Below are 25,510 nucleotides of genomic sequence, written 5' to 3' on the forward strand. Positions count from 1 at the left end.
AAATCTAACAAATTACATGAAATCATATCATTTTATAAATTTATTTTTATCTAAACTTTTATATTTATAGCACTTATTTTGCCCCCAACTGATGCCTCTTCGAACAACCCATTCATTTAAATAAAAAAACATCGGTTTTGGCGGTCCAAATCATTGAATCTTTATGTTTTATTTGACATTGTGTCGATCGTACTAGATTAATCAGTTGTTGCCGTTGGGGCAATAAAAAAATTGCAGGCCGTTTATGAAGTAAGAAGACGAAAAAAAAAGGCATAACAAACAGAAAAAATCCCTCTTAAGCCCCTAAACTAACACGAGGGAGGGCCCCACAATGGTGTGCTTTCTCTAATGTTTATACGGACACTTCAACCAGACACTGCTGCAGTCACACTCTGCAGTCTGCAGTTCCCTCGTGATCTGATCAGCCTCAAGCGTCTCAGACCCCCGCATTCCATTGCAACATGCCAACATTGCATGTGGGGTATTTTTGGGCTTTCCCCTTTAGATTCTTTTTAATTTTTTTTTATTCTAATATATATCTTTTTATAAATCAAGACATATAACTGAGATTCTTTTATAACTATAGAGAAAAATTAAAACATCAATATTTGTTATTATTATAAAAACATTTTTAAGCGATTTTGTTTTTAATAAAATAAAACTCACATGTTTAGGTTAACATTATTTCTTAATGTTAACCTAAACATTAATATAATAAAATTCACATCTATATTTTTAAATTATTTATAGTTTATACGGTTAAGAGTATATAAATTTCACACTGTTTGAAAAAGTAAGAAATATATAAGATTTATATGAAAAAATTTATTTTTTCTTAAAAAAATATGACTTACAAGCCTTAAAACTCTGTTATTTCAGAAATGCTAATTCGGGATCCAAATAGTATTTCAAATGAGTTTTTTTTTTTTTTTACTTAATAATTAAAAAATATTTTTTAATAATGTTGTGAATTTTTTATTTTTTAAAAAAATATTTATAATGATTAAAAAAATACATGAAAAAAATAAAAGAATAAAATAAAAAATTGAAATGCACTATTCGATAATTCTATTAGAGACACATTATTTCGATGACTGTGACACCGCTCATATTATTTTTATATAGAAAGGTTTAGATAATAAAATTATAAAGAAAGAATAATATTACTCTTACCAATAATTTCTACCCTTATAATTTTTTATTTTTTTATTATTATTTTTTTACTTAATGATTAAGTAAATACTTTTTAATAATATTATGAATTTTTTTATTTTTTAAAAAATATTTAAATGTGTAAAAAAATAAAAAAGAAAAATTCCAAAAGCACTAACGGTAGCTAGCTCCCAGCCGGTGGCCGTAGTGCCTCTCAGAAAGAAATAATGCATCCTTCTGCGGTTCTGCCCAACTAATGCGATACAAAAGCCGCCTAATTCTATTTAAAATAAAGAAAATTAAAAAAAAAAAGTACTGAATCCAACCACGTTCCCCCAATGGCGAGTAGTCTGATCCGTGGACCGCCACCGCTGACCAATCCGAAACCAAACCCTCTTCCCCTCGTAGCCTTTTGACTCTTTCTCGATATAAGCGCTCTCTGCGATTCCTAAAGTTCCTTCGTTTGGATTTCACCCAAAACTCATGAAGTGCTTCCACTTCACCAACGGCGAAGAGAGGCGCGACGACGGCGACGACGACAACTACGGCGTCTATGGCGTCGTTTCCCGGGCCGCGTCCAAGGTGTCTTGGGCCCGCTCTCTCAGCGTCGCTTCCACGTCCAGCACGCTCGACAACAGGGACTTCTCCGACTCGGCTGGCTTCCTCGACTTCCTGACTCAGCGACGATCCAACGATCTTCGCGTGTTCACCTTCTCCGAGCTTAAATCTGCCACCAGAGGCTTCAGCAGGGCGTTGCTAATTGGGGAGGGAGGGTTTGGTTGCGTTTACAGAGGAGTCGTTACGGTTCCTGGCGATGGGACTGATGCTCCGGGTTCGAAAATGGAGGTTGCGATCAAGCAGTTGAATCGTAATGGTCTCCAGGCATGCCCCCTCTTCCTTTCTTATGCATGGAGTATGCATACATTTTTCATGGATGATTTTGATGATGGCTTTGAATGCCTGTAAGAGGCAAATTTGGATATTGATTCTTTATTTTTATTAGATGGGTTAGTTCAGTTTGTCGTTATGCCAAGGTTGTAATACAAAACGAGGGTGTTAGCCTCTTAGTTGTGTATACGTTCGAGTCGTAATTTAGAAGAATATAACAGATAAAACAAAGCTTTACCTCAGCTATATAGGATTAGCCACATTGATATGCTTGCTGCGCGGTGGTAATGCGATATCACCATTCACGTTTTACTTTGTAAAGTTGAAGAATTGCTGCTTACCGCTTAAAGATGTGTCTGGCTTGTTTAGTGTCAAAGAAACAGTATGATTTGTCGTATTTTGAGAGTAGAAACCGTTGTATCGGTGCTGCTTGCTATTAGAAATAATGAGATAATTAAGATTGAAAAATTTCTCCGAGGATCATTATAAGCCCCTGGAAACCTGTAGTAAACAAGGGTTGATTCTCTAAGGACTAAGGTCATCTTATTGTACTTTTCTCTTTTTTGTTCAAGTATTCAGGGGCATAAGGAATGGATTAATGAAGTGAACTTTCTGGGTGTGGTCAAGCACCCAAATCTCGTCAAGTTAGTGGGATATTGTGCAGAAGATGATGAGAGAGGGATTCAGAGACTTCTTGTCTATGAGCTTATGCGTAAAAAAAGCTTGGAGGACCATCTATTGGCTCGAGTACCTTCTCCTCTCCCATGGATTACAAGGTTAAAAATTGCCCAGGATGCAGCCCGTGGTTTGGCGTACCTTCATGAAGAAATGGATTTTCAGGTACATTATTCTTCTACTCTTAGGAACATTGCAACCATGATCTATAAGTGTCTACAAGCAAGCAAGGGTTCTTGTTTACTTGCCTCTTTCCCTAGTTTTGCCCAAAATTTCTTTATGTCTCGAGTGATTGTGTGAATGTCCCTTTATTCTAGACAATGCATAAATTGAGTGCAAAAGCTTGAACAAACTCATCGGCATGGCTTTTTTGCTACCTATTTTTACTGAGATTTACCTGCCTTTTATTTGCATTATATTTGCAGAAAAAATGAAAAGGTGGATGATGATACACACATATCTTTTACTTTTTGAAAAAAAAAAAAAAAAAAAAAAAGGACAAAAGCTGCAGCCTGATTTTGTGGTGACTATTTTACTTTTTCACATTAATGCTGGTCCACATGATTTTGATCTGTTCCTGTTCCATAATTGATGCAGCTAATATTTCGAGATTTCAAAACGTCAAACATTTTGCTAGACGAGGATTTCAATGCCAAGCTCTCGGACTTTGGACTGGCTAGGCAGGGACCTTGTGAGGGACTAAGCCACGTTTCAACAACAGTAAGTTGTTGGGTGCAAATTCAATGGATTATCTTTTTACGATTATCAGAACTCTTCACCTTCTATAAAAGATGATTCTGAGTGAGGTTTGGAGCTTATGCGAATGTACTGATTGCCACTACTTTGAATTTTGGGTTTTAAGTAACACTTGTGCACATAATCAACTCGGATATGCTGAACATATTCTTACTTGCCATTTTTCTTTATAAGGTTGTAGGGACGGTAGGTTATGCCGCTCCAGAATATGTTCAGACCGGCAGGCTTACTGCTAAAAGTGATGTTTGGAGCTTTGGGGTGGTTGTCTATGAGCTTATCACGGGGAGACGAGCAGTGGAAAGAAACCTTCCCCGAAGCGAGCAGAAACTGTTGGAATGGGTAAGACCCTACGTGTCGGACTCAAAGAAATTTCACCTTATTGTAGACCCTCGAATCGAAGGACAGTATTGCATTAAATCAGCTCAGAAACTTGCATCTCTGGCAAACAAGTGTCTGATGAAGCAGCCAAAATGCCGTCCTAAAATGAGTGAGGTGGTTGAGATACTGGGAAACATCATTAACGAGATGATATCTCAAGATGAAGATGCCCCTCAGCTTGTCAATGGAAATGAAGAGTTTAGGGAAGAAATCACGGGGGAGATCGAGAACGAGCCCGAGCCCGTGACCACCAAGCAGGGGAACAATTATCTGAAGAAGGTTTTTGACATTAGAGAAATGGTCAATTTGAAAAACAAATCATTTGGTAAATTAGATTGGAGAAATTGGACACCTGGATTGGTAAGAACTTGGTGATAAGTACTCAGCCTCTGCCGTAAAGAGAACCCCTCAATTCTGGGATGGACAGTAGATGTAGATATGTCTGCGAATCCTGGAAACATATGGAGCTTATGCTTTCTCTCTCCTTTTGCTTGGAGTATAGTTGTAAATATTGCTTGCAAGGAAAGCTGCATTTGTGAACCATCCTTTTTTTATTATATCTGAATATGCTGAGGCTGATAAAGTGTTAAAAATTACATGATTAAGCTGCTAAAGTGAATGAATTGTTTAACCAAAAAAAATGAATTAAGTACTTAACTCTGTAGTAATTTTTATTACTTGACTCAATGTTAAATCCAGATATTTTGCACTTAAAAGGGTTTATGCAGCTGTTAAGCCACATGAGAATTAATATCTCAATTCATTCACTTGAGCCCACCAATTGGACTGGCAACCAGAAGTCAATGCAGCAGCAACCAACGCAGCTCCATGTGAACTCAATGCAATACCTTCAGAACCTCTCTCTTGTTGCCACTATTGGAAAAGGAACACAAGGGTATTCTTGGAAATACTCAACTAGCATGGCAACACCTAAAGAATGTACTGGAAGTGCTTCCAGTAAGGGACTATGAGCTGAAACAAAACAAAACCAAAAAAGTTATGGAGTGGGACGAGGGAGTGTTGGGCTTGCTGGTTGGAATCAAAGGTTGGACAGATTCACACACGGGAATTGAAGGCACGTTGGCATGTGGCCTCAAGTGCAGAAGTGGAGCAGAAAGCCAAAGGGAAATGGAGCCAGCCAATTATGAGTGCACGAGAGAAGAATATAAAGCAAGGCATTTCGAGGGTCAAAGAATAAGAAGCGCACGAGCGCATTGGTTGTCGTTTTCAGACTTTTTGGCCATTTTTATTCTTCATTTTCTTTTAGGTAGATTCAAAAAAAAAAATGTGGATGGAGTGTTTGGATTCGGTGATGTTAGGCTAAATTTCTAAACCTAGGTTTTGGGGAGTAACCCAGTAACAGATTGGTTTGATTTGCTCTCTTTTCTATTGATTTCCATTTCACAACTTATTGAGTTGCAATGTTATTATATTGGGAGAAGCTTGGAATTCTTTCTCATGAATCCTGATCTGTTGTAGATGCTAGGCACAACTAATACTTGAGCTGACGCAAGAATTTGATAGACTTCTTTTATTGTACATCTAGCTTTGCAACTCAGTAGGGAATTTGGGCTAAGACATAACTTGTGCATGATTTATTATATTTTCCAACCATGATCCTTACGAATGGGTTGGTGGTTGAGTAAAGAGAGATTTGAGCATTTTTAATTAACAATTTGTGAAAGGGTAAAACCTACATCCTAGGTGTTTGATATTTTGTTTCATTGGCATTTATTTTTCTTCAATATCTAATTTTCCTACACACACCTCACCAATATTCATTTGTTTCACTTCCTTCAATTTACGAACAACTAGAAAACTATTCTATAAAAAGATCATAACCATCATTTCCTCAATACCCTCTACACCAGTACATAAGCATATATCCTTATCTCTCTCATTAGCTATGTAAAAAACCATTTCTCAAACATGTTCATTGCACAAAATGCCACTCATTATATGTTTGCTCAGCATGAATACTGTTGTCCTTGTGGAAATGACTTTGAAACTCTTCCATGTACTACTTTGATAGCTTCTGCACTTGGAAGACAAATTTAGAAAGCCATCAGAGGCCTAAGTTAGTTTTCTTCATCATATATGTTTTTGCCTTAGATTTGGCATGAATGAATATGCTGTCTAAACGCATTTTGACTGTGTCCCATGGCCATATTTTTCATTTTGGAGGTGCTAAGCAATGTAACAGAACTCCAAATTTCAAAGAACACCACCCATCCGGTTTACAGGAATAATTTGAATTTGACGTAGAAGTCCTAAACTGGATGTATGGGGCTGGGCTTTGTCAATGGCTTTCAAGTTTTTCAACTTCATAACTCTTCCAAACTCGTCCTTTAGAAAAAAAAGGAGAAAAGTTCAAACAATATAGGCGCACTTCGCCGCAATCCAAATTCCAAACCAGGTCATACATAGATTTAAAATTCAGTTTTATGCATTTTACAAATCGATGAAATTCATCATGTTGAGTCTAATTGAATTTAGCTTAATATATATTTTCAAGCCTTTTTTATTTTTTCTAGTTTTGGTATGTTATAGACATAAAGAGATTATACAAAAGCAAACTCACAAACTGACGTGGCTTTATAGGATCTGTTAGATCTATTTTACAATAAAATTAACTCTACAATCTGACGTATCACATCAAACTACATCAATTTATGGGTTTACTTTTGTGTAATATTTAAGTATTTTCCGTAATGAGAAAAAATAACAAATAGAACAACCTTAATAAGTGCCAAATAGCCAGGTTTTAACCCTGCACAATCTCTAAAGATATCGTTGAAGTTCAGGCTGTCGGACAAGCTGTAATCTTAAGCAGTGGTCCCTCTTGGTCCTTGGAGAGTGGCAAAAGCCAGTTGGGTGGGTGGCTGTATCTGTATTCCAAAAGTAGATCCCCCCCCATGAGGAAACAAATGGTTCTTTGGACCCTTCTGATACCTGGAAAGTCTTCCCCCACCTTTATTTTCTTTTTCTTTCCTTTTTCACGTTTTAGCTTCACACGGAGTCAAAAGCTCAAAAGTTACATGGACTGAAAGCAAAGAAAAGGATATGCATGATGCATCCACGTGTGCCTCACTAATCTTCTGCTCTTTATTTGTACATACTTTTTTCTGATTTAGCATGGTGGAGTTGGACACCATCAATCTACATAACTATAACTTTGCATTTACTTACGAGTCGGGCTACTATGCCGCCCACCGCACAGCTGTTTTTGAATTTTTTTTATTTTTCTTTTCACATTTTTTTAATATATTTAAATATTTTTAAAAAATAAAAAAAATACATCAATACATTTAAATCGCTTCTTTAATCACTAAATAAAAATGAAAAATAAAAATTTTTTTCCAAGCGGTACACTTGAGCGGTCGTGCGGCACAGTAAACTTTTCCTTTACTTAATAATTTCCCTTTCATTGCCTTTTCTGTGTCATTGTTATTTACAGTTGTTTGCTCAGAATAAGATAACAACTTCTCCATGTGATATCACAGACATAATCTCAAATCAACAGCTGAAATTCTTCTCTTTTCCTTCTTTGAATAAGAACAGAAATAAGATATTACATCAAACTTAGGACAGACAGACCCACCTAAAAAGTAAAACAAATGGAAAATATACCACCCCAAGCTGAAAGAAAAAGGACCCCAGGCTGAAAGAAAAAAGAACAGGTGCCCACAGTCACCATACAACAGCACTTGCTTCCCTACTTTCCAAGCTGTTTCCAAAGTTACAGACAATTGTAAGACATAACATCGTGGCATTCATGTTACAAGTGCACCAGGAAACTGTCAACAGAAGATTTTCCCATCAACGAAAGGTTGATCTCCCTACTATATTAGCTGAAATATGATCTGTACAGTTATTAGACCAATATATGTATATACTCCAGATCATGAGATTCTCACCAAACCCACCTTGCCATGGTAGTTTTAGTAGAACCAGAAGCAGCTTTGGTTAAGTTCTGCCATTGCATTGTCATGCATAAAGAGGGGAGGCAGAGGGCCGAGGGTAAGCAGCAGGGCTCCTTCCATGTGGAGTATCACCAGTACTTCGTCTTCGAACCCTGGGTCCAGTACTCGGATTGTTCTGAATGACTCCATTGTCCTTTGCTTCCTGTAGCTGCTCCAAGGCCGTTACAACCTCATCCATGGTTGGCCTGAACTTGGCTTCCATGGATAGGCATCGCAATGCAAGGGTTGCTGCCTTATATGCTCCTTCCATTGTATATTGCCCTTCAAGACGATTATCTAGGATTCGAAACATCTTTCTTCTGTTTGCCAGGTAGGGTTTAGCCCATTCCACCAGATTGTGCTCTCCAGCTGGCCGATTCTTATCAACTGCTCTCCGGCCAGACAACATTTCAAGTAAGACAACCCCAAAGCTGTAGACATCACTCCTAGTAGTAAGATGACCTACCAATGGGATGAAAAAAATGAAGCGATTATCAGAAGAACATAAATTCATCAACAATAAGTTGAGGAGCTAAGCATGAAGAGTGCACAACAACAGGACATAGCAAGGACTCTTAGTTGAATGATCTATAAACAATGCCAGTGAGGAAAAGAATAATCAGGGAAATTGAATCAATGAGAACATGGAAATAATGCATATGAATATTTTTTTTTTTTTTATAAGTAAAATAAGTATTATTAATCCAAGAATGGGCAACAACTGCCAATTACAAAGTATGTCCTATCTATGTAGGCACATTAGAAACTAAGAAATCATGAAGGTCCATGCCATTAAAGTCCACAGCAATGGCCCAAGTACAAAGCATATGAATATTACCTGTGGCCAGATATTCTGGAGCAGCATATCCATAGGTCCCCATAACCCTGGTAGAGACATGACTTTTATCACCAGTCGGCCCATCCTTGGCCAACCCAAAATCAGAAAGCTTTGCATTGTAGTTCTGTGATTACATCAGAAAAGAAGCTTTAAGAAAAGCTGGCAAGAAGGAAGATAAAGAAAATTCCTGAGTCCATCAAAAGAGAAAATATCATAGAAGTAAAGAAGCTCTACTACAGAAGTCACATACTGAATCAAGCAAAATATTAGAAGTCTTGAAGTCTCGATATATAACTTTTGTTTCAGCACTATGAAGGAAGGCAAGCCCCTTTGCAGCACCAAGAGCAACCTTCAGACGGAGGCTCCAAGAAAGAGGTTGGAAATAAGACCCCCCTGGTGCAGCCACAATCATTAGTTCTGTCTATTACGTAACACAATCAAATCGATTAAATTCAAGTTAAGAGAAGTATAGAGGTGCTCACTCCTGAATAAATGATTTTCCAAGCTGCCTCGAGGCATAAACTCATACACCAGCAGCCGGTGTTCATCCTCCAAGCAATAGCCTATCAATTTTACCAGATGCGGATGATAAAGCTGTCCGAGATAATTTACTTCTGCCTATAGGTCAGAGAAATCACGAAAGTCAATAAATATTTTCACTTCAAACAAGGTATGTTTGCAGGTCACACCCACAAGTATAAAAAGAAATACTGAAAATATTCCCCAGTCAGCATGTCAAGTACGCAAGATTCATCCAATAAGACCACTAGTTTACATCCAAAGGCACCAGCATATAAATTCTCATGTGCCCTACAACATATGAATTAAATGCTTAACCAGTTGTCCATATAAACAACAGTAATGATAATGAGCCAATTCTCAATATCTAAAGAGAATTGTAAGGTAAGACTCGACTCACCAACCACTCTCTGTGACCTTGGAAACTTTCTTGATTTAGCCTTTTCACAGCTATAATCATGCCAGTCCCAGGCTTGCTTGCAGCAAATGTATGCTCATCAATCCATCCCTTAAAAACCGAACCAAAACCACCTTCTCCTAACACACTATCAGGACGGAAATTCCTGGTGGACATTTTGAGTTCGGAAAAACTAAAGCTCTTCACATTGGTTGACTGCAAGATCTCACCCTCACTGCGAGGGGTCTGAGGCACTGATACCGATGAGACCTTGCTACTTGTACTGCTAAAATCATTCCCATCAGTGCTAACGTATTTCGAATTCGCCCCTGCACAAGCAAATACATAATCTCTACAAGAATTAATTCCCAGCACATTACACAACAAAATTCCTACATTCCACTGAATTCGATCCCTAGTATCTAGGATGATATTACAAAAGAAAATGTAAAAACCCAGAAACATATGATATTACAAACTACACCTACCCAGGAAGACGAATAAGCAAGTTTTCCAACAAATAAACAATCCCAAGTGAAACAGAATTCCCAGATGCAGGACAAACCCAGCTCACCTAACCAGAGCTTCCTCCATTTCCCCGGCGCTTTAGAGGAAGAAATTGAAGAAATTATACCATAAATCTAAATTTTAAGGAAGACACAGGAAGGAAACCCATATAGCATCCCAAATAAAAAATATGAAAAATAAACCTGCAAATTTCTGCACGATCAATTTAAACTCCACGGCTACATCTACATAATGAAATGAATACGCAAATATATGGATCATTTATACAAGAAATGAAAAATCTGAGAACCTGTGTTACATTGGCTCTCAGCTTTAATTTGGGCGCTCAAGCAAATCCCCATGAAACCCAACTGCGGTTTTGATTTTCCTTCCTACAGATCACAGAAATTTAGACACTCAGCAGCACAAAAAGAACTATACTCGGAACAGCAAAACGAAGCAGATCTGAGTGTGAAAACCAAACTTTTCCCCCAAAAATATAAAATTAGGCCTAATCCAAAGAAAGTTAAATCTCTCCAATTGATTGCTTTGGATTATAACTGTAACTCGCCATAAAATTGAAAATTCAATATATATAACAACAAAAATCCATGAACCACATAAAGAATTCAAAAGCCCACCTTTTTTAGCAAAACCGACCTCGACTTTTACATACAACTCGAGAGAGAGAGAGAGAGAGAGAGAGGGGAGGGAGAGTTGGGTTTTTGGTTTGGCTTGAGTAATATTCTGGTGGCTGAGAAGCACCAATAAAGCTTTCCCCAAGAGAACAAGTTGACAAGTTTAATGCCAAAGCTCGTAGCTTTGACTGCTATTAGACAGAGAGTAGAGAGAGGGGGGGGATGGGGTGTAGAGAGAGGTTGGCCTTAATACTCTTGTCTGTATGTGTGTATCAAGGTCCCACTCTTTACAGAGTCAGGTCAGAGAAGATATGGCTGCTCAGAGCTGCTATTATTCTCAGCCGTTGGATTCTAATTCTCAACTCTCTAGGAAAAAATCCTTCTTTCCATAGCCGCTTTGGCTGAAGCCAGCTTTCAGACCAACCTACTAAAGCCGAAAAGCCACTTCTTCTTTGTTTGTATTTATACTTCGTGTTCAAAATTGTTTGAGTCGAATTATTTCCTGTTGAAATCCACTAGAATGAAGATGCGTGACTATACATGTACCCATCAATAAGAAAAATAAATAAATAAATAAAATAAAAGAACAGATAATCAAAAGATGCTCGTCTGCAACAGTATGCAACAATGGTATATCCCGAATTCTAGTCCCAGTTGGGTTTCCATTGGTTGATGAAAGACAAGGATAATGGTATTCTTAGCTTAGGCTTAGACTGACACGTACGGCGCAGTATAAACAAATGAGATGGGAATCTTTTATCTTAAATCATATAATTGTTTATTCTGTCGATTACATTGCGTACTGGTTGAATGTTTGGTAAATTATGAAATGCATTGCAGAAATTTGTGGCAGTTTTTCCAGTCAACTTCCATGCATGAAGCAGCAATTCTTATCTTGCTCTATATTTACTCCATATATTGTTGTTTACATGAATAAACCCAAGTTCAATTCCTAAACAAAAAAAGAAGGGGGGGGGGGGGGACCCTGCATGAGGAAATTTGCAAGACTTTAGCCAACTTGACTGTATCTAGATCTCAATCACACGAAACTTCTGCGAGTGTCTAAAAAAGAAGGGGGGTCCCTGCGGCGGCTTCATTTGTATTAATGGCCAAGCGTCTGACGCGGGCACAGACTTTTCAGGGACCCACGAGAGGCCTCTTTCGTGGTGCATACTGCAAATTGCAAAATGATAAACTCTCCTCCTTGCACGATGCTTCTATGTATTTGCATGTATTCTTTTATTTATTATATTGTTATTAAGACTTTTAAAAAACACGTGACTCAACTTGCTGAAAAAGAACTTACCTGGAAACAAAAGGGACTTGGGACTCCGTGAGCTGCTCAAAAGACCATCCTCCATCAATCTTTAATCTTTTAACGGTGCGTTTAGATATTGAGTTAAGTTAAATTAAATTTTTTATAAATAATAATAAATTAAAATAATAAAATGAGTTTTATAAAATTTATTTAAGATAAATTTAAATGTATTTAGATATTAAAATAAGTTTAGATGTATTTATAAAAAATTAAAAAAAATTATAGATCTTATATGTAAAGAGGTATTGAGTTGAAAAAGATTGTGGATCTCACATGTAAAGAAATTTTGAGTTAAAATAAATTTAATAATTTAAGAGTTTAGTATCTAAATATTAAAAAAGGTCTTAACCTAAACCGAACTCAACTAAACTGAGTACAGTCAACGAGCCCAAAAACTCATATGTTGCGAAAAAATATTTAAATTTACATGGAACGGTAAACTTTTTTAGGTTAGTGCAACCTAGTAATAATAACTCGGGAAAAACCATTCCAATACGAAAAAGTGATAAACTTATATTAAATTTATACACTGACGCGAATTTATATAATATTTTAAGTCTATTTTACAGTAAAATGAACTTTATAATTTAACATATAAAACCATGCATGTCAATTTATAAACTTAATTTTGTGAGATTTTTTTATTCAATTTTAGATCAAGATTTTCTAAATCTTAGGCAAAGTTACCTTTTGTTTAAAGTAAAATGATTAATCTATAATTTTTTTACAACTCTATATTAAATGTCAGGTAGTTTTGTAAAATTAATTTTTTTCCTTCTAAAAAATCTCCACTGTTGCTTATCTATAGTTGATCCTAACTGTAATCTGTCTTTTTACGTATTTATCTTATTGCTTTCTTTTTTTATTTCCTTATTGTCAATTAAAATAAAAATAAAAATCGTCTATCAAACTTTTGTGTATAAAGGTTGAGTCATCTCCTTCTATAAAGTGTAAAGTTGAGTCTCTATTTAGGTAGAAAGTATTATCTCTTAAACGTTTTGTCTGTAGAGAGTATCAACAGTAGTGAAGATTAAACCAACCACAAAAAGAAATAATGTATTGGTGGAGCTCCAAATACATTATTTTGATTTATGATATCATGTTTGATAGGGGAGCATCCCACAATATATTTAGTCATGGATGTAAGTTTTTTGATAAATGAATGATTTCAATTTTACTTAAAAAAAGAGTGTTACCTTGTCAATATACATATATATATATATAGGAGTTTCTAAAATTATCTAAAAGAAAATTAACTGCACCCTCATTCCGCTGTAGTAAGGTACGTAACATTATTTATCAATTTTTGAATTTCTTAAAAAAAAATGATGATTTAAAGATGATAAAAATTTACATAATGAAATAAGAGAAATATGAATGCAGTTTATATCACTACTCTTATTTAAATTAACAAAATTGGTTATTTAAACAAAAAGTATTATTTTTTTTATTTTTCAGTTATTATCTCTTATCATTTCTTGAGTCATGACATGGTATTAAACGTGAAGAGTAATATATAATTTTTTTCATTATTTAATAATATATCAAAATTAATAATAAAAAAATTAATAAAATATAATGAGATGAGTTGAGATTAAAGTTAAAAAATTAAATAAAATATTGTTAGAATATATTTTTTAATATTATTTTTATTTTGAGATTTGAAAAAAATTTATTTTATTTTATATGAAAATTTGAGAAAATTATAATAATAAAGTGAGATGAAATGAGTTGAATTGAAATAAGATAAGATGAGATGTTTTTTAAAAACAAACGAGGCGTTAAAGTACCGTAAAACTTGCATGATTTTGGCACACTTGTTGAGATCACCGCCCGTGACATTTTACCTAACAGAAAGACAGCTGGATGTGTAATGTAAGTCCAAAATCCTACTTTTCCATCCACCCTCAAATGACGTACCATCTTCTCAATGGCTTGCGTAGCTGTGACCCTACCCCCACATCACCGATCCCCACCCTTGATCTCACCAAACCATATCTAATCACTGCCGTCCAACCTTATCATCATCTGTTTCCCACATCATCATTCGCTTCCCTGTGAATTATCCCCTCCTATTTTGACATTATATATATATATATAGAGAGAGAGAGAGAGAGAGAGAGCCAGCCAGCCAGCCGGGTGAGCTGCTAAGCCATGCCCAGCTACTAGTACTTGGTAACACTGGTAAGGGTGCGGTCAAAGCCAACTGTCGGACGAATAAAAAACAATTACAAGGCCTCATTTAATTAATTCCATTAATCTCAATTTAAAAGAAATAAAAATTCTCATGTGTCTTTTGAGCGTACGGTTTCAGTTTTTCAATATAATAATCTGATTAACAAACAAATGCGATGACATAATCTGGCGAGTGAGGCATCGGTCAAAGTTGGATATTTATATCTCATATTATATGTAATTAAATAATTATATATAATGCATTAAACAGTATATTATGTTTAAGGAATAAGGTGATTCTAGATTCACCTTGGCCTCGAGGCTTTGTGCTTAGGTGACGAGAGTTTATGCATTTCTTGCTCTATTAATAATTAAATTGACAAATATTTTGGCAACAAAGTAAATTTCATAAATTGATGTGATTTGATGTGGTATGTCAAATTGTAAAGTTATTTTTATTATAAAGTAGATTTAATATATCATATGAAGTTATATTAATTTGTGAATTTATTTTTATACAATATTTTTGCAACTGTAACACTTTTATTAATAATTTTATTTAATAATGAATTTAAGCTTTTATATATATGATAAAATAAGCAAGATTGGATAGATAGATATTCTTTAGTGTATGATAAAGTTTAATTTTCTTAGTATTTGAAATTTAGATACTATGGATGGCACTACCAAGCTAAAGGGGAGTAAAAAACAAAAAAAAGATAATTAAATAATGCCATTAATCTAAAAAATGTTATTCGTTTTAATTTTTATTGTACTTTTTAAATAGCTAAAAATAATTTATTACTTTTTAGTCATTTATTAATTATTTGATGAAGTTTTTGAGATTTCATTATAATTATTAATTATCATGTTTTAATTTATTCCATTTCATACGCACCAAGTATCATCATGATGTTGGGAAGAATTTTGAAGGCCCTAAATGAATCGTTGTTCACTCACTCGATCGTTATTCATTTTTTCTCCACAAATATTATGCTGTCGAGATATTTTATTTTCCCAATTATACCCATGCATTTTCTTTTATTATTATTATTTGAAAAAAAAAATGAATCCATATACGTAGGCTTAAATAATCCATAATCCATTATTATTTTATTTATTAATAATAATAATAAAATAATATTTTTTTTTTTAAATATCTTTATAATTAAGTAACTTTTTTTTCACTTTAATCTCTTACTCCCAAGTATTATCCATGTGTTAACATTAATCATAAAAAATAATTATCTTAGATTGCGTTTAAATAGTGAGATATTTTTAAGTATTTTATGAATAGTAGTAAAAAATAATAATAAAATAATAAATAACAGTATGATATTATGAGAGTATCTTCAATACTCAAACTAGGTCTTAACTGTTTGTCACATGAATGATATTACACAGATGTAACTTTAAAAATACTATTTTTCCCCGCTCTGCGAAGTACTAAAATTGTAAGTGGTGCCAGTTAAAGAAAATAAGCTCTGTGGCTCTGAAAGACAATATGCTTTTAAGTTCAAAAGTTATTTATGGAGCCATCATGATCATGGAAACAAAGAATGCTACCTTGATGTAATGAAATAAATATATATATATATATATATATATGTATATATATATATATATATAGATTTGTGGAATAAGTCTATTTGGCATCCTTTCTCGAGTATGTCATCCCCGGGGCATCTTTATGTGGCATACATACTAGGAGTTCAAATAATAATATAAAAAGATTATCCTCCAATAGAAATATGCCAAATCATGAGATGATCGAGGGACGATAGAACAAAACTTCACTAATGATACACTACATGAGCACTATTTTGGCCAATATTGTGAATATCCCCTAATGAAATAATAATACAAATAAATAGTCTCTTGAAATAAATTCAATATAAATGGATGGTTTGCCTATTCGTTCCATTATAGCTACTCTTGAAATGTAGTCATTCCACTCTATCTCGTGTAGTTCAAATCGACAATGCTAGGGCCACCAAGACCCTTGTATTGTTCCGATTTTTCGTTTCAAATTAATGCTGCTACTGAGTTAAAACTGACTTAAACTGATGGAATTCGTTGACAATCAAAATAATAGATCGATTTTTACCCACATTAGATAGATGGGTAGGTCTATTTAATATTAACAATCATTGCGAAAAAGCTCTAAAAGTTAATTTTGATAGCTTGGTCGCTATATATACATTGCTGGCAAGGCTCGGCAATCATTAAGTCGTATTTCGAGCAAACAAATTCAGACCTGTAAATTTTTAGAAGAATTCTGTAACATACAATTATTTTTATATATTTTTTATATTTTTTATTGATGTGATTGGTCAAAACAGTTATTTTATATTTAAAAAAAGTGATACAGTTAATCACATTAATAAAATATATAAAATGTATGTAAAAATGATTGTACAAAATTTTTATCTCCAAAATACCATTACAACAAGGGAGAATATGGTTTGTATTAGGATGAAAATAACTAATAATTATACACGTTAGAATTGGAATGTCTAAACGATGGTCCATTAAAGTTGTTTAGAGTATAATCATAGAGGGCAAGAAAGTAAAGCGCTGAGTGGTGGAGGTTAAGAGAGCTGTTTTAGATCGTGTGACGCGGGGAATCATGATGAACAGTACATCACATGGATGGATGCCTTGACTCTTTGACTTCCCTTCTTTTAAGGCACATGCGTCAACTAACAAAATAGAAACCAAACAATTCCAATTCTCATTAACCATGGTCGAAGAATTTGGATCTCCACTTCCGCTTGTTACATGATTATTTCATGAAAAATAATAATTACAGTCGTAAATATATAAATATTATATAATTATTTAAAAATAAATAAATAAATATAAGATTTATATAAAATAATAATTATTTTTTAATAATAAATCTTACTCTTTTTTAAAATGACTGTACGGCACTTACACACTCTATAATTGTATATAACATTATTCTTATTTTATACCAATAATATAAAGGAATTATTATTACATATATTAAGAATTAAATTCTTTATTGGATCGAAACCCCCATACGTACACTATCCACTACATTGAAATAGACAAATATTTGGTCTATAAATTGAATTAATATTATACAATCTAATGTAGTATATTGATTATAAAATTTCTAATGTATATTTAACTTATTACGAAAAATTAAGTCATATTATAATACAATTTTTTTATAATTATTGTGAGGAAAAAAAAATGAAATCTACGGAAAAAAAAACCTTATTTTCTTTAATGGGTCTCGCTATTTTTTACTGTACGTATACGAAGCTTGCACGTACTAGATATGTATGTAGATTCAGTTAAAAACACAGAACACTGTAAAACCAACATTACAGAGTTTACAAGTTTGGTGGTGCAGAGAAGCAGTGAATCTTGCGTTTTTCCTCCGCGAAGAAAGGTGGTCTAAAAGACTTAAAAGCCGAAGAAAAGAGGAGTGTGGGGGATTCAAGAGAATTCACGTGGAAATTCTCACTGGCCGGGGAATATATTTGTCGGTCGAAAGAAATTGTTTAGGTTAGAGAGATTGGACGATTGTTCCTCATTTTCAAAAGGAGCTAGCAGTCTCATGATTACATTAATCTGCCGTACCCAAACTTAAAAAACAATAAAAAAAACAAAAAACAACAACGACGACGACGACAACCTTTGATGTTGGGATAAACGACCTTCCTGTTTCCAGGTGCTTTCCAGGCAAAAACTGCTTTTTGTGTAAGGTATCAAAGGTATACGCAGGTTGGAGGGAAAATTCTATAACTATATTTTCAATTTCATTTTTATCATATTATATAAGATATGATACATTTATCACTATTAGATAATTTTTTATTAAATAATTTTTTATCATCTAATAATGATAAATATGTCACATCTTATATAGTAAAATAAAAATAAGATGATTGTAGTATATAATATTACTCTATATAATATAAGACAAATTGACAGTGGGACTAGCTTAAGAAAGAATAGAATCAATCACTTAGAAATATCTGTTCCAATATAGCAACAAATATACTAAAAGACGAAAAAACATAAAATAAAATATGGTAAATAATGAATTTTAAAGAATTTTTTTTTCTAAATAAGCAAATATATCATTCAGATAATGAAAAATGAGATACATGAGGAGGGGATGAGGTTTCTTAAAAAACACCCAATTATAACAACTGCAACGCTAAAGTAAAGAAAAAAAGCGGATTTTAGATCAAATATTTGTTTCCCACCCTTATCTTGCAAAGAGGACGCCGTCTTAAATGATGAGTTTTTTTTAGTTCACGTAGATGTGCTAACTGTGAAGCCACCGCTGGAGGTGGTAGAAGCTGAAAGTACACTACGGTTTGTTGTCTTGAAATGTTTCTTGAATAGACCCGTATTACCTTCCTCAAGATTATCGGTTATGGAAAACAGAAACATAGTAAGAAGATCGGCATCAGATGGACTAGACTGCGGTGGGCCAAATTACTTCACACGCACTGGTGGTTATGAGATGGGAGGGGCAGATCTGGAAGATCTTGAGGTGGAAAATCTACTAGTGCAACACGTGTAGCTGATAGACACATCATGGCACGGCAGCGCATCAAGGCCACACATGGAGCAAGCCGCACGTGAGAGTCACTCGCCAAGATTTTTGCCGCAGTTCTACTTCATCCCGGTAGATTGGCGGATGGAGAGTTGTATGATGGGGCACTTATTGATAGTTGATCGTCAGAGTGCGTTAGATTTGACCAAAATCAAACCGGTGTAAAAGAGAGAAAAAAAAAATTATCACAAAAATATATACATAGATTGGTATTGGAAAAGGAAATAGAGAGGAAGATGAACAATAGAAGCACTTGAAAAGAATGAATTTTTTTTTTTTTTTTTTTTTTTTTTTCTAGAGAAGAGGAGCTTCTCTTTCTAACCGGCTAGCTTAGTACGCACCCCAGCGACGAATTTTAAAGGATTCTGATCAACCGTGCTTTGCCTTTTCCACCTTCTTCTTCTTCTTCTTCTTCTTCTTCTACAGCATCTAATGAATAGTTATTGGACTCACTAAATTCATGTACTGACATATTAATTGGCAGAGGTTGCTAAAAGGATTGATAATTGATTCCTCCTACTCCCCATGTTGGTATCATAATCAAGCGGTGCATTGAAAGCAGAGTGAACTTGTCCACAGCAATGCCAAATGGTACTCTCTTCTACGTAAGCTTGTTGGACCTAACAGATCTCAATCACATCATGCATAACGTGTTACTGTTAGGTGCAAACATATATACGAGTCTTATAACATTTATTATACAACTTTTTCATAACGTAAATACTACATGAGCCGTTGAACATTCAATATTGTGTTTTGTTCTCTTTAAATTAGATAAAAAGCCTTCAATTGAAACAATCCCAAACCAAAACAAAGATTGCATATTAATGGGAGAGAGAGGGCGGCGCAAAAGTGACGCTAAAACTAAAAGTAAACCCAAAAAAAGAAAGAAATGCATCACTCGGAGAGTTTGAATCTGATCTAATAGTACTGGACGGCTGCTCATTTAAGGGGGGGAAAAGATGCAGCAGCCATTGTCATTAAAGTCAGGAAGCATAAAAAAGGTTGAAAAGAGTACTAATTGAGCTGCTCAATTATCATGATAGAAAGCACGCACTAATTAATAATGCCAACGGTATTGGCAATTGGTGTCATTCCTTTAGCAATTCAATCAATTGCAACTAACCCACGCCCAAGTCCAACCACTCGAATAGTTTAGGTATGCCACGTGTAAGTATTTTTGCAAACTAGTCAGACACATGGTTTGGGCATGCAAATTCGCCTTGAACATCATCTTGTCCCGTTTACATGATTTGGCAGTCAGTGGGTACGATGAAACTAAGGTGAGCCCTCGGCCTCGGGCAGTTTACTTTCACGTCTTTTTGTACTTTTGGAAGATTTATAGCAAAAGGTAAATCCCAGGAAATAGTACAAGTGTCTTCCACATTGACTGCATGCTTGTTATTTTCTAAAATCAAACATCACCATTAGGTTTCATTTCAACCGGTACTCAAAACATACAATAAATAAGAAGTGAGATCCATGCCTCAACTCACGGGGAAAAAGAAAGATCTTGACTCATTATTCTTTATACTATGCTGGTTTAAATCTCCAAACACAGACCACAACTACAAGATAATATTCCCTTTTTTTTCCATTAAGCATTGAAGGAGGAATCAAGAAGAGCAGCCATTCCAACATGTGGTATTGAATTCTAATGATGCTTCTTCACTGTGGCTGACTTGATGATGTCAATGAACTCCAGCTGTTAAAAAGAACAGTGGAGGAGAATCAGCTCACCCAGTTCTAGACAAGAAATTAAAAGAAGTTAAAGAATGACAGACAAATAACCACCTTAAGGGAAGCTCCACCAACCAAAAATCCATCCACATCTGGCTGTGTTGCCAATTCTTTGCAATTTGCTCCATTTACAGAACCTACAGTAGAAATGCTTTCGTAAGAATGCAAGACATCCAGAGAGTTTTTGCTATAAAGGTAAAAAGACATCCAGAGTACACAGTAAAACACCTTCCTTACCGATCAAAAGGAAAAAAAAAAAAAAAAAAAAAAACCAGTGAAACACCTTCTTTTAGCTACAGTGATACAGTAGTAGATTCACACTAATAAAAAGAACAGCTGTCTTATATGATGTAGACCATGTAAAAAACGAGGAAAACATCCACACCATAATTGCGTTCAACTTGATTTTATTACCAACCCTATATTGAACTAAACCCACAAGCTAGGGATGGTTCTCGGTCTGATATCTGATTAGATATATCGAGCTATAAGAAATAGTTGCTCCAGTCAGCAAAACATGCTCAATGCTACAACTAACATCAATAGTACACAGAGGTAAATGGAATTATACGATATAGGATGCAACTGGCCAGAGGTGCTGATATTTTAGGTACTTCAGTCTCTGAGGCTTGATTCTACTTGCTCAAGGCTTACTTGGTCACTATAGGTATTTAATTAGAGTATGTTGTGTGGGATGCAATGGATTCACCCACAGCAATATTACTGTGAAACTAGGAGAGCATAAAAGATTACAAGAAACAAACAAAAAACTTCAGCCAACAAACATATGAACACGACGAACACTATAACCAGATTACTCAAAGTGCTCTCTCTTTCTTCTCTACACAGACACTCTAACAAAGACATCCGTATATGCTTCTTAAACATGGTTGATACTCCAATGAGGTCTGCTAGTAACTTTCATTTATATGAAGCCAGCTTATAAATTTGCATATCCTATAATATATATATATATATATATATATATATATTATAGACTGATTGCATATTACATATTGATATTATCAAGGTGAGAATACCTCCATAGATGATCCTGGTTGATGCAGCGACTTCAGCTCCCACATTGTTATGAAGCCATTTCCTCAATTCTACATGAACCTGGAAGAAAAAATCCATGCAAAGTTGTGAAAAGAAGAAGCAATTTACCGAAAACGAAAGCAACATCATCTTTTTGAGTGCATAAAAATAGCCTTTATTCACTAAAATGTGCTACTGAATTTAAAATGGGCAAAAAATGATGGACAGGGGAACCCCACTTGGCTAGATACCTATAGTCTTATAGAGACAGCAGCTCTCTGTGCAATTTCAGTGTTCATGTAGCAGAATAATAGACAGTATTCTTCCTATAAAATATGTTTTTGAATAAGAGCATAAATGTATCATATATAAAGGCAATCAGATAGTCAGAAAAAGAGTTTCTCATACCGTTAGATTAAATAAAAGGGGGCACCTACTAAAGTGCCCTTCAAGTCATGCATCAATTGCCCCCAAGCATTAAGATAAACTAACATGGAGGAATGGTACATGAATGGAGCGTTTATTACATGAGTTCTAGGTTCCTCAGTTGGAAACCCCATGTGTAAATCAGTAAAGTAAAAATTCACATTTAAATAATACCTAAAAAGAAACATTCTTAAACCCATACTTACTTCCTGCGCCTGAACAGGGGTTGCAACCTTCCCAGTTCCAATTGCCCAAACTGGCTCATAAGCCAAAACAACATTTTCCCAATTCGATACCTTATCTGCAAGAGAAGAATAATGAGGTAATGCATCTATAAGATCACGTATAGAGAACAGAGAGGAGTAGAATATTGTGCAACTGTAAATGAGAATATCCTCTTAACAATAAATTACTAGACACCATTTAAAAATAACCATCTTTTAATCAAAACTAATTCAGCAGCAAGTTCTCTAGCAATATTTCAAAAGAGTGAACTAGTACAGCAGGAACTTCTGTAGCACCCTTTTAAATACCAAAGTAAATAGAATTTAAAGTAACCAAAAAAAGAAAAGAAAAAATAAAGGCATCTTTTTCCCTTTTCAAGTTCAAGTAAAGCAAGGAGGTACCTGCAATTGCTTTTGTTTGTGCAGCAACAACAGCCACTGTGGATCCCGACTCTCGCTGCTCAAGAGTCTCCCCAACACAAGCAATCACTTTTAACCCTTGAGAGAGTGCATATGCAACTTTATCTCCAACAAACTGCAAAGACAAGCATGGGACTAGAGACTGTAAACAGCTACAATTAACCAATGTTGGCTTAATATTTAAGACGAGATACACCAGAGAAAAAATTGTTCATGCAAACTACCATATAATTAACAGATGAGAAAACATCATCTAAGGAAATGCAGCAATGCTCACCTCATTTGACTCGTTTAGAAGAGCTCTTCTTTCAGAATGACCAAGGATGACCCAGGGGATGCCCAAATTGACAAGCATCTCTGCACTGTAAAAAGAGACATCAACTTCATATTAGTCACATAATAAAACAGTCGCATTGCACCATACCTGAAGAGCTGCCGATTGTAAACACTCGAAAAGATTGAAAGGAAAACATTTGACTTCATAAGGAATAAAAGAAAACAGGATACAAGAAACTCATCAACCGATCTGAAATCTCATTAAATAAAATAGAGTCTCGCACTTACAAAAGACAACCCCTTATATCTTTTCATCTTTCAATAATTTTTCTTTTTCCTCTTTTGGACAGGTGCATGAAACAGAAATCTATAATCTATAGTCAAGCTTTATTAATGAAACGTGGAAACTAAACTCCAATAGGGAAAATTCATTTATATTTAGCTCATTCAATAACAAAAACAACAACAATGATTAATCACTACACTCTTAACATTTTCCATACATGGATATTCAAAATGAAAAAGTTATACATAGCAATCTGCCAATCAGTGCGTCAAAACAGAGATGATAAATGAGATCTACACATACCTAACCTCTCCAGTAAAAGCACCACCTTTGCGAACCCAACAGTTCTGTGCCGAGACATGGAAATCAGAGCGCAATAAGCTTTTCACCAAAGGAAGAAACACAAATGGAGGGCTTACAACCACCTCTGCAAGAAAAAGAAAGAATCACAATAAGAAACACATCGAAAATCAGAACTGATATCGAGAAGCTCAAAAAAACTCACCCACAACATCTTCAGAAGGGACTTCAGCTTCATTAAGTGTAGTAACAATCTTCTTCACCTCCTCACCTGTCCCATTCTGAAACAAAATCAAAGCCCAAAGGTGATTATGATACATAGATGTATGTGTCTAAAAAACTTTAGATCTCATCGAAGTGGTTAAAATCCGAAATCAGGAAAACCAATTAAACGGTCCAAAACCAAACGCACTGCATATGGATCGATATGAGAGGTCGGAAATACAGTCAGATCGCTCACTTTTCATAAAAAAAGAAAACGAACAAAAAGGATTGCACAAGGATAATGAATGAGAAAAGGGGAGAGACATACGCATTTCCAGTTGCCTCCGACGAAGAATTTCCTGACCATTCTTGCGATGAAGAGCTAGACGAGAGAACCAGAAGAGAACCAGAGTTCACAGCCAACAACTAAAATGGATGCGTTTTGGCGACTGGGTGATTTGTGAAGGGCAAGGGTATCTCCTTCCTCGTCTATGTAACATTACTGTAATACCCCTACCAAATCCCGTTCTAAAATTAGCGGCTTGATCTGTGAGATGAAATGATATGAAATTTAAAAATTAAATAAAATATTATTAAAATATTATTTATTAATATTATTTATATTTAAAAATTTTAAAAAATTTAAATTATTTTTTGTATTTTTTTTTTAAGTTTAGAAAAGTCATAATTATTAGACGAGATGATATGATAATCTCTTAATTTCCACAAAATTATCAGTGACTAAGCAAATGGCACCTATTTGAATTTCTTTTGTTTTTCTTTTTTCCAAATTTCATGTTTTTATGCCAATTATGCTGACAATAAAAGTATGAGAAGGATTTAATCACTAAGAAATTTTATAAAAATCAACTCATAAATTGATATGATTTTACGTGATATATTAATTTATAAAATTATTTTTATTATAAAATAAATCTAATATATCACATAAAATTATATTAATTTGTAAATTTAATTTTATAAAATCACTTTCTACCTCTAGTACTTTTTTGAAAGAATATAAAGTTGAACTCTGTTCTAAAACTTTTCTCATCAAAGTTATAAATAATTTGAGTGGAATAAGTTATTTTTTAATTTCATAAATATTCAAGTATTAACTACATTGGGCATGAATCGTACCTTTTTTATTCCTTTCTAATTATTCAGTAAAGTCAACAATATTGTGGTCCAAATGACCAACCAACCGTCCAAAAAAATGAAAAATAATGGTGGCGATGGTTTTAAATGGGTAGTATTGACTTCCAAGTGATAGATGACCACTCTGGTACAACTAATCAAATATATGGTGTGCCTATAAAATTTAAATAAATATATGATGGCCCTAAATCTAAGAAACGATGAGGTCTGATTCTAGGTGTAAACTGTAATGAAAATAGATAAAGAGGAAGTTCTTTTAGTTACAGTTTAGATAATAAGATGAGATGAAATGATTTTAAAAAAAGTTAAAAATTAAATAAAATACTGTTAAAATATTATTTTTTAATATTATTATTATTATGAGATTTGAAAAAGTTGAATTGTTTATTATATTTTGTGTGTGAATTTGAAAAAGTTATAATGATGAGATGAGATGAGATGAGATGAGATAAAATGAAACACTTTTACTATCCAAACAGGACCTACTTACTCAAAAGTCAAAAGGGAAATCAAATGTCATATATTTAATTAAGAGTAACAGTTTTAATTATTATTATTATTATTATTATTGGGGAAGGGGATTCAATTCTCGATTCTCTTAAGTGAGAAATCAAGGTGTTGTCAATTGGTTC

The 25,510-nt window shown here is 34.3% G+C and overlaps 3 protein-coding genes across 4 annotated transcripts; 1 reads left to right on the plus strand and 2 right to left on the minus strand.

Moving 5' to 3' along the window:
* Positions 1-1,481: 1,481 nt before the first annotated feature.
* On the plus strand, positions 1,482-4,406 carry LOC121238797 (serine/threonine-protein kinase PCRK1). The gene is made up of 4 exons (XM_041135827.1): positions 1,482-2,034; positions 2,620-2,880; positions 3,313-3,435; positions 3,646-4,406. The coding sequence occupies exons 1-4, from the start codon at positions 1,636-1,638 to the stop codon at positions 4,222-4,224; spliced, it is 1,362 nt and encodes a 453-aa protein (XP_040991761.1). The 5' UTR covers positions 1,482-1,635; the 3' UTR covers positions 4,225-4,406.
* Positions 4,407-7,360: 2,954 nt separating this feature from the next.
* LOC121238798 (probable serine/threonine-protein kinase PBL9) lies at positions 7,361-10,939 on the minus strand. 2 transcript variants are annotated; one of them, XM_041135829.1, is made up of 7 exons: positions 10,715-10,939; positions 10,383-10,466; positions 9,569-9,894; positions 9,132-9,267; positions 8,900-9,042; positions 8,650-8,773; positions 7,361-8,273 (listed from the first exon to the last, which is right to left on the minus strand). In XM_041135829.1, the coding sequence occupies exons 2-7, from the start codon at positions 10,432-10,434 to the stop codon at positions 7,837-7,839; spliced, it is 1,218 nt and encodes a 405-aa protein (XP_040991763.1). In that variant the 5' UTR covers positions 10,435-10,466; positions 10,715-10,939; the 3' UTR covers positions 7,361-7,836. The 2 variants fall into 2 exon arrangements, with proteins under 2 accessions (XP_040991763.1, XP_040991764.1); XM_041135830.1 differs by lacking the exon at positions 10,715-10,939 and adding an exon at positions 10,140-10,275 and having other exon boundaries at positions 10,383-10,455.
* A 9,235-nt stretch (positions 10,940-20,174) lies between these two features.
* Positions 20,175-24,213, minus strand: LOC121239601 (triosephosphate isomerase, cytosolic). Its single transcript, XM_041136876.1, has 9 exons — positions 24,049-24,213; positions 23,722-23,797; positions 23,520-23,643; positions 22,932-23,016; positions 22,637-22,769; positions 22,217-22,311; positions 21,587-21,665; positions 20,601-20,683; positions 20,175-20,511 (listed from the first exon to the last, which is right to left on the minus strand). The coding sequence occupies exons 1-9, from the start codon at positions 24,085-24,087 to the stop codon at positions 20,461-20,463; spliced, it is 765 nt and encodes a 254-aa protein (XP_040992810.1). The 5' UTR covers positions 24,088-24,213; the 3' UTR covers positions 20,175-20,460.
* Between the last annotated feature and the right edge of the window lie 1,297 nt (positions 24,214-25,510).

Source organism: Juglans microcarpa x Juglans regia, chromosome 7D, assembly GCF_004785595.1.
Source record: "Juglans microcarpa x Juglans regia isolate MS1-56 chromosome 7D, Jm3101_v1.0, whole genome shotgun sequence".
NCBI lineage: Eukaryota > Viridiplantae > Streptophyta > Magnoliopsida > Fagales > Juglandaceae > Juglans > Juglans microcarpa x Juglans regia.

Bases quoted from the DNA above. Each gene is read 5' to 3' on its own strand.
- LOC121238797 (XM_041135827.1), top strand. From the start codon at position 1,636: ATGAAGTGCTTCCACTTCACCAACGGCGAAGAGAGGCGCGACGACGGC. The intron at 2,881-3,312 runs GTACATTATTCT...TAATTGATGCAG, and splicing joins ATGAAGAAATGGATTTTCAG to CTAATATTTCGAGATTTCAA. The intron at 3,436-3,645 runs GTAAGTTGTTGG...TTTCTTTATAAG, and splicing joins TAAGCCACGTTTCAACAACA to GTTGTAGGGACGGTAGGTTA.
- LOC121238798 (XM_041135829.1), bottom strand. From the start codon at position 10,434: ATGGGGATTTGCTTGAGCGCCCAAATTAAAGCTGAGAGCCAATGTAAC. The intron at 8,774-8,899 runs GTATGTGACTTC...ATGTAATCACAG, and splicing joins CTAATATTTTGCTTGATTCA to AACTACAATGCAAAGCTTTC. The intron at 8,274-8,649 runs GTAATATTCATA...TCCCATTGGTAG, and splicing joins TCCAGAATATCTGGCCACAG to GTCATCTTACTACTAGGAGT.
- LOC121239601 (XM_041136876.1), bottom strand. From the start codon at position 24,087: ATGGTCAGGAAATTCTTCGTCGGAGGCAACTGGAAATGC. The intron at 23,644-23,721 runs GTGAGTTTTTTT...TTTTTCTTGCAG, and splicing joins CCCTTCTGAAGATGTTGTGG to AGGTGGTTGTAAGCCCTCCA. The intron at 22,312-22,636 runs GTACCTCCTTGC...CTTCTCTTGCAG, and splicing joins ACAAACAAAAGCAATTGCAG to ATAAGGTATCGAATTGGGAA.